Source organism: Diaphorina citri, unplaced genomic scaffold, assembly GCF_000475195.1.
Source record: "Diaphorina citri unplaced genomic scaffold, Diaci psyllid genome assembly version 1.1 scaffold5408, whole genome shotgun sequence".
Lineage (NCBI taxonomy): Eukaryota > Metazoa > Arthropoda > Insecta > Hemiptera > Psyllidae > Diaphorina > Diaphorina citri.
Window position 1 is genome coordinate 1 of NW_007382784.1, and position 7,610 is coordinate 7,610.

At 42.0% G+C, this 7,610-nt stretch overlaps 2 protein-coding genes across 2 annotated transcripts; both read left to right on the plus strand.

Moving 5' to 3' along the window:
• Positions 1-702: 702 nt before the first annotated feature.
• On the plus strand, positions 703-2,233 carry LOC113472424 (E3 ubiquitin-protein ligase BRE1-like 2; the record flags this gene model as incomplete). The annotated part of the gene is made up of 3 exons (XM_026832178.1): positions 703-759; positions 1,070-1,811; positions 1,976-2,233. Coding segments are annotated over 3 exons (1,057 nt in total), but the record flags the coding sequence as incomplete, so codon positions are not given.
• A 256-nt stretch (positions 2,234-2,489) lies between these two features.
• On the plus strand, positions 2,490-6,261 carry LOC113472423. The gene is made up of 4 exons (XM_026832176.1): positions 2,490-2,650; positions 4,683-4,885; positions 5,644-5,694; positions 6,215-6,261. The coding sequence occupies exons 1-4, from the start codon at positions 2,646-2,648 to the stop codon at positions 6,259-6,261; spliced, it is 306 nt and encodes a 101-aa protein (XP_026687977.1). The 5' UTR covers positions 2,490-2,645.
• The last annotated feature ends 1,349 nt before the right edge of the window (positions 6,262-7,610 follow it).

Sequence of the window (7,610 nt, forward strand, 5' to 3'; positions counted from 1 at the left end):
TTTTCCTGAGTCATCAATCAGGCGGTATGAAACCGCAGTCACTTTCCTTTTACCAGATAACTAGGTTTACTAGATATATGTAGCAAGTATCTGCTATGTACGTGGGTCTATCCAAGAAGAGGCCCATCTTCTCGTCTGCTCAAACGTAGGTGCTACCTGCAACGAACTTATACCAAATTTTAAGTCTCTAGCTCTTACCATTCTCGAGATATTATGTTTACAGACATTTATTGTACTGCGGTACCGTTTTTGGGAAATTTCCGCCCTGGCCGGGATTCGAACCCAGCACCCCGGGTTTAGAGTCATTGCTCTTGACCGCTCAGCCACAGAGGTTAACAGTTATTCCCTTACATACGAAGAACTTTTTTTATTCAAAAGCATTTTGATATATTTGGAGCTATCACAGAGAGGGAGAGAGATCAGGAACAGAGAACCTTCCAACCTGAAAGCAGAAGAGAGAATGAGCTCTGATAGAAATCTAGGTATGAAGAAACCTCCCCTTGACCCCCTACTATCAAAAACAAGTAGGGGGTCAGGGGAAATGTCAGAAGTAGGGGGTCAGGGGAAATGTCCTGAGAAGCCCAAAATAATGCTTATATGGCGGGGTTCAAGGGACTTTCCAGTCTCATTCCAGTAAGATAAACAAGGTAAATTGTATTCTAGTCTCACGCACTATTAACACCATCATCTATATTCCCACAGAAACCTCCGCCTCTCCTGGGACAACCTGTCCGAGGAGATCGAATCAGCGGCCAGCAAGCTCGAGCAATGTCTGCTTAAATTCAGGGGAAATGTAGGGGGTCAAGGAGAGGTTTCTTCATACCTAGATTTCTATCAGAGCTCATTCTCTCTTCTGCTTTCAGGTTGGAAGGTTCTCTGTTCCTTATCTCTCCCCCTCTCTGTGATATCTGATATCTCCAAATATTTGCGGTATACGCAGTTCTTTCGCGGTATCTGCGGTTTATTCGCGGTATCCGCGGTTTATTCGCGGTATCCGCGGTTTGAAAAGCTACCATAGATTACCAGAAGAAATTGGATGAGCTCAAGACTTGGAATGCTAACAAAGAAGCTGGACAGAGTCTACTCAATATATCTACCACACCATAGATTACCAGAAGAAATTGGATGAGCTCAAGACTTGGAACGCTAACAAAGAAGCTGGACAGAGTCTACTCAATATATCTACCACTCAGGGTGAAGCTTTGTTCTCTCAAGTCACTCTCAAGGATAGAGATACTATTCGAGCGAACTTGAGAAACTTGAGAGACAATATGGATGGCCTGATAGACAAGTCAAGTGTTCTAATGAAGAAGTTGGAAAGCTTGATTATACAGAAGTCTTCATTTGATGAAAGTTACAAGCAAATCGTGCAGTGGTTAACTGCAATGGAAAACAAATCCGAAGAGATTCCCCTACTTCAAGCCAAGCTAGCTGAGAAGAAATCAGTCCTGCAGCAACAGAAGAACATTGCCCTGGACATTACCTCTCATGAGGCTGTGATCAAGAAACTATCTGAGAAAACACAAAGCATGAATGATGCTGAAGCATCTAATGCCATGGACAATGTGAATCAGAAATACAAAACTCTGTTGAAAACGATTCAGAATAAACTGGGAACTGTTGAGAAATACGTGAAAGAACATGAAGAGTTCCTTAGTAGTCTGGAGAAGTTCAAAGACTTTTACAATATCCTCTGCAATGAGGAGCAAGATATTGCCAAGGAGGATATGGAACTACAACTGTCTGCCTATGAGAATCTACTCAAGCAACAGAACAAAGGTGATGAGCTGCTACAGGAGTGTGCCATCAAGTTGGATCAAACATTGAAGACAACTGCACAGCCTGGACATGAAGCTCTGAAGAATGAATTAGAACACTTGAAGAAGATCTGGAATGAGTTCCTACTGAAATGTAATGACTCGTGTGATAAACTCAAGGAACAGTTCTGCTCGTGGAATCAGCGTGTGCCATCAAGTTGGATCAAACATTGAAGACCACTGCACAACCTGGACATGAAGCTCTGAAGAATGAATTAGAACACTTGAAGAAGATCTGGAATGACTTCCTACTGAAATGTAATGACTCGTGTGATAAACTCAAGGAACAGTTCTGCTCGTGGAATCAGCTAGAGAATGAAATTGAAGATCTAACTACACTTTGTGTTTACAGTTTTTACGAGACCCGGGTTCGACTCCCAGCGGGTCAAAAAAATTACAATCATGCAAATTATTAATTCCGTGACTGGCTGTTGGAGGAAAATATGTAACTATGTAATATGAATGCGTAGAGCGACCGGTGATAGTGCTAGCATGGTAGGTAAACATTGGGTGTTAAGATTATTGAGATACATATTTGGAAAGTCCTACAATGCTGCAGAGAGCACCAAAAATCTGTGACACCATAACACAAAGAAATTGCATTCATTTATCCTATCCTCTAATCGTCCTTGTAATTTAAAGTATGTCATTTCCTTCTAATCGTCCTTGTAATTTAAAGTATGTCATTTCCTATCCTCTTATTTCTCTCAGGATCTGCAAGACAATCTGGAGGCGAACGTTCAGAAGCACACCGCACTCCGCGACTCCTGTTCGGCATTCAAATCCTGGATCCAAGCTGAGAAAGAGAAACTCGACAAATGTGACGATATGACGGGAGAAAAGGCCGAACTGGTTCAACGTCTAGAGTCCTGTAAGACAAGCAAGGCTAACATTGAACCTGGCAAGAGGAAACTGGAGGCTCTGAAAGCTTTGGCTAACCAAGTGGGCCAGAGTACGACCAAGAAGGGAAACGCTATGATTAAGAAGGACCTGGATGAGCTGGAGGCAGCGTTCAATGAGCATAGCGAGCATATGGGGACAGACCGACCGACCGACTGACAGACACCGAAGCGAATACAATAGTCCGTCCCTTATACCTTTTTATTACTATTGTAATAATAAAGGAAAGGGACTATAAAGGAAGGACGGAATAAAAAGGAAAGTAGAATAGCGATACAGGGGAAGAGAAAGAGACCAAAACTAAGTAAGGAGGATCAAGTTGAGGAAGACGAGAAAAATTGGATGGAGAAGGGAGGAGGCATTAGATAGGAGGGTTAGGAGAAAAGTAACGGAAGTGTCAGGGAATATCTAAGATCAGAGACTACAATGATATGGTCATATTGAAAGACGAGATGAAACCGACTTGGGGAAAAGAGTTGAGAGAATGGAAGTGAGGGGGAGAAAAGGGCGGGGGCTGAAGAAAAGGTAGAAAGATTGTCGGAATCAAGACTTGAATGAGAAATTGAGTGAGAAAAAAGGTACACCCCCTGTTCAATTAGGAAAAGTCTAGGAAGAAGAAGAGGAGGGTAACGCCGACCCCAATAATATTGGGAAAAGGTGCAGTAGAAGATTTCCGACCCATGTCATATTGAAAGACGAGATGAAAACGACTTGGGGAAAAGAGTTGAGAGAATGGAAGTGAGGGGCAGAAAAGGCGGGGGCTGAAGAAAATATGAAAGATTGTGTGAATCAAGACTTGAATGAGAAATTGAATGAGAAAAAGGGTACACCCCCTTTTTAATTAGGAAAAGTCTAGGAAGAAGAAGAGGAGGGAATGAGAAATTGAATGAGAAAAAGGGTACACCCCCTTTTTAATTAGGAAAAGTCTAGGAAGAAGAAGAGGAGGGTAACGCCGACCCCAATAATATTGGGAAAAGGTGCAGTAGAAGATTTCCGACCCAAGTGCGTACCGTGCTAACGTATGCTTTCTATTTGATTTCAGTCTCTCTTGGTATCGCTTCGTGCTACAGAAGCCTCCATGGAGAAGTTAGGAGACGATACTGCTGAGCTTGTACGATCCAGTGGTGAAACCAAGCTATCAGTCAATGTACAACAGTTCCTATCTCGATTCCTGGCCATTCAAAACGCTACCAAGGTAACTATTATTGTCTGAAGACTCAGGAACACTTTTTCCTTGACGATTCAATACCAATTTTGTTTGAATTGTATAGGTATACTTACTTTACTTTGCGCGTCTGGAAGAACAATATCAAAGGTTGTACCAATTTCAATTTTTAGAGCTCACATTGAAGCCAAGGAGAAAGATGTGGATGGGTTTATGGATAGGTCCCATTGTCTCCTCCACCAGAGCGGTGTGGATAGGATCAAGCCTCTGATATCTCAGATTAGTAACAGGTAATAATATAGATTTGAGTGGAGGGTAACGACAAAGCGAGTTTAATTGTAGAGCATGCTTGTTACCGCTGTAGTCTAGAAAGGAACAGTCAATGTTGAGGTGAGAATAACAATAAGTATAGGATAACTAATAGGCTATTTGGGTAGCCTAACATCGGGGTAACTAAACAGCGTAGTCGTTCTCTACCATCTAACCCTCGGAGATCCATTATTATGTGGTCAATTCCTCAAATAAATTAAGGTAATATTCCCTGCCTCGGCTGGGATCGAACCCGCGCCTTCCTCTTTACCAGGCGAGTGTCTTGACCACTACGCCACCGAAGAAGGCACGGTACAGGTACTTACTATACCGTCCGTGTCCTTTTCATCAAAGGCCGTCAGATTACATTTATGGTACAGGTCATAAGCCAATCCAAAACCCATTGTTGATTTCAGATATCAACTACTCCACGTGATGAGCAAAGAGGTTATCAACCGATGGCAAGGTCTGGTGTATGACCACAAGCTGTATGGAGAGAAAGCGGAACTAGTTCAACGTCTGGAATCCTGCAAGACCAGCAAGGCTAACATTGAACCTGGCAAGAGGAAACTGGAGGCTCTGAAAGCTTTGGCTAACCAAGTAGGCCAGAGTACGACCAAGAAGGGAAACGCTATGATTAAGAAGGACCTGGATGAGCTGGAGGCAGCGTTCAATGAGCATAGCGAGCATATCAGTGAGTACTTGTATCTGATGGCGATACCTTTGCCTGTCAAATCCTAAGCTCATCAGTAGGTTTGTTTCTATGTCTGTGAGATAGGCATGGTAGGTGTAATAGAACTTATTTGCTCAAATACACTGCTCAAATGAGTTTCATTGAAATTATCGATAATATTCTATGCAGTCATTGGGATTCGAACCCACGCTATCCCGCTTATCAGGCGTTGTGTAATGTGTACCTATAGGGTTGTGTACTGTCTTTCCATTTCCCAAAATATTCATTGTATGATTTATGATTTTCCTCTATCTATTTACTTTGTTACTGACTTGAGAGTTTTTTCATACCATCCTACATTTCAAATCGTCCTTTTTATTAGTAGAAACAGTGCTAGTAATCCAATATGTTGAATTTTAGTATGTTTTCCGGAAATGGTTTCCTTTTGGAAACTGAAGGGGCACCGTTGCCAGGTCCCTGGTCCCAGGGAAGGTCCCAAACAACAGTTCGATGGTTGGGAATGCGCCATTTCCAATGGTTTAGTACAGGCGCTAGCACGCCACCTAGTGATTGAACTTCCCGCATTTTCCTTTAAAAGAGGGGGAAATGAGCTTCAGAAGAGGAGAAATCGTCTCAGTTTTCGAAAGGAAAATACCACTAATATTCTCTTCCATCTAATCCTTGAAGTGGTGCAATATTAAACTGTTGAAATAAAGGGACTACATGTCCTAATTCGACAGTCTTAATAAAGCACTAATATCCTTTATTTCCTATTGCAGACGACATTGTGACCAAGCTAGATCAAGTGCTCCTGCATCCGTTTTTTGGCGGTTTTCAGCTATAGCGACAAAACGGTTAGAGATATTGTAAAAGTCAAGGTAAAAGAACACTCAAATAAGCATCATTCAATAGGATAAGGAAAGTCGTGTGATGTTCACACCAGATTTTTCAAGTCACCTTTGAATATCAACTCCATACCCCGTGAATTAATCACGGGCATACCACGCACAACGTGCTTATCTTCAGTGATCTGTTTAAAACTAGTGCATTTATATATATAAAAAAAATATGTAAAACTTGAAAAAGTACTTCTGTCCATATACCAACCACGCCCAGAGTTGCTTAACTTAAGTGATCTGTCGGAAACTAGATGCATTCCTATCTCTAGTCACTAGATTTTTCATATACTAGAGTTAACTAGAGTCTAGTGTATAAAAAATCTATAAATTTTGAAACATACCACACGCCACTGGTGCGATCAAGGAAAAATCGAAATAAAATTCGAAAGCGTGGGAAAGTGCTAGTGGAAAATTTCTCAGGGACCCTTGCTTGACCTTTTCAAGTTTTCAGGTATTTCTGCCCATGCTCAGTTGCCAGTTGCTCAGTTCTGTTCGTGATGTCGACGTGTGTGGATCGGACGTATTTTTTCTTTTCCCTAGGAATGTATCACACTTAGTTAACTCAAAACCCACCGTGTATGGACAAATGAAACTGCCAGAAGAAACTATTGTGTTCGCACTAGAGTCTAGTGTATAAAAAATCTATAAATTTTGAAACATACCACACGCCACTGGTGCGATCAAGGAAAAATCGAAATAAAATTCGAAAGCGTGGGAAAGTGCTAGTGGAAAATTTCTCAGGGACCCTTGCTTGACCTTTTCAAGTTTTCAGGTATTTCTGCCCATGCTCAGTTGCCAGTTGCTCAGTTCTGTTCGTGATGTCGACGTGTGTGGATCGGGCGTATTTTTTCTTTTCCCTAGGAATGCATCACACTTAGTTAACTTAAAACCCACCGTGTATGGACAAATGAAACTGCCAGAAGAAACTATTGTGTTCGAAATCCGTTCGACCTCGACCACTAATAACAAGTTTACACTGTTCTCACCTCAATATTGACTGACTGTTTTCAGACTACAGCGGTAACAAGCAAGCTCTACAGTCTCGTCTAGACAAGGTGAATGAAATTCAAGAGAGTTTCCCGGAGATCAGCACCAAACTTCAAACCCTATCGGATCATATTGAGAACAGCAGTCGGAAATTACCGTCCCGGACCAACGAAGCCATGTACAGAGATCTAGCCAATTTAAGGTATACAAGACCCCTTTTGGCCCCAGCAGTCAAATTTTAACTAAAACCAAAAACCATGAATAAGACGACGTAGGGTTCTTATTAAGTGGGGGTTATATAACTAATATCCTATCATTTCTAGTTGGCTATTTAAACGAGTAATACCGCGTCTGGTAAGTTACTCGTACTCTCCTACCTCTTTTTCTGCACCTTTTCCCATGACCGCTGCCGAGTTCCCCCGCTGAAGAGAGAGGGATATCCTTTGTTTGAGGAAGGCAGTGGCCCTTTTGATTCTGTCAGACAGGGTATATCAACCTCAGTAGTTTAGTGGTTAACACGGTGGACTCTGAATGAGGTTGATGGTTCGATTCCAAGTCAAGTCATGGAATTTAGTGTAGTGTATTAAGCGGGAAACGACATTTGTGACCATCATTAATGCCTAACACAAATAATATTCCCTCCATTCTATATCTTTCCCATTCCAGATATGACTTTGAGAAGTGCGTCTCCTCATTGAGTGATGTGAAGCAAGGTCTAGAGTCCCGCCTGGTTCAATGGTGGTGATAAATTGGATGCCCTCACGCAATGGTTCAGAACAGTGGAGCCCATCTTCAAAGATGAACAACTCCAGGCTACCCTAGAGCAGAAGCAGACACAACTGGAGAAGTTTACAGAGCAG

Bases quoted from the DNA above. Each gene is read 5' to 3' on its own strand.
- LOC113472423 (XM_026832176.1), top strand. The intron at 4,886-5,643 runs GTGAGTACTTGT...TTCCTATTGCAG, and splicing joins TGAGCATAGCGAGCATATCA to ACGACATTGTGACCAAGCTA. The intron at 5,695-6,214 runs GTTTTCAGCTAT...TCAAGTTTTCAG, and splicing joins CCTGCATCCGTTTTTTGGCG to GTATTTCTGCCCATGCTCAG.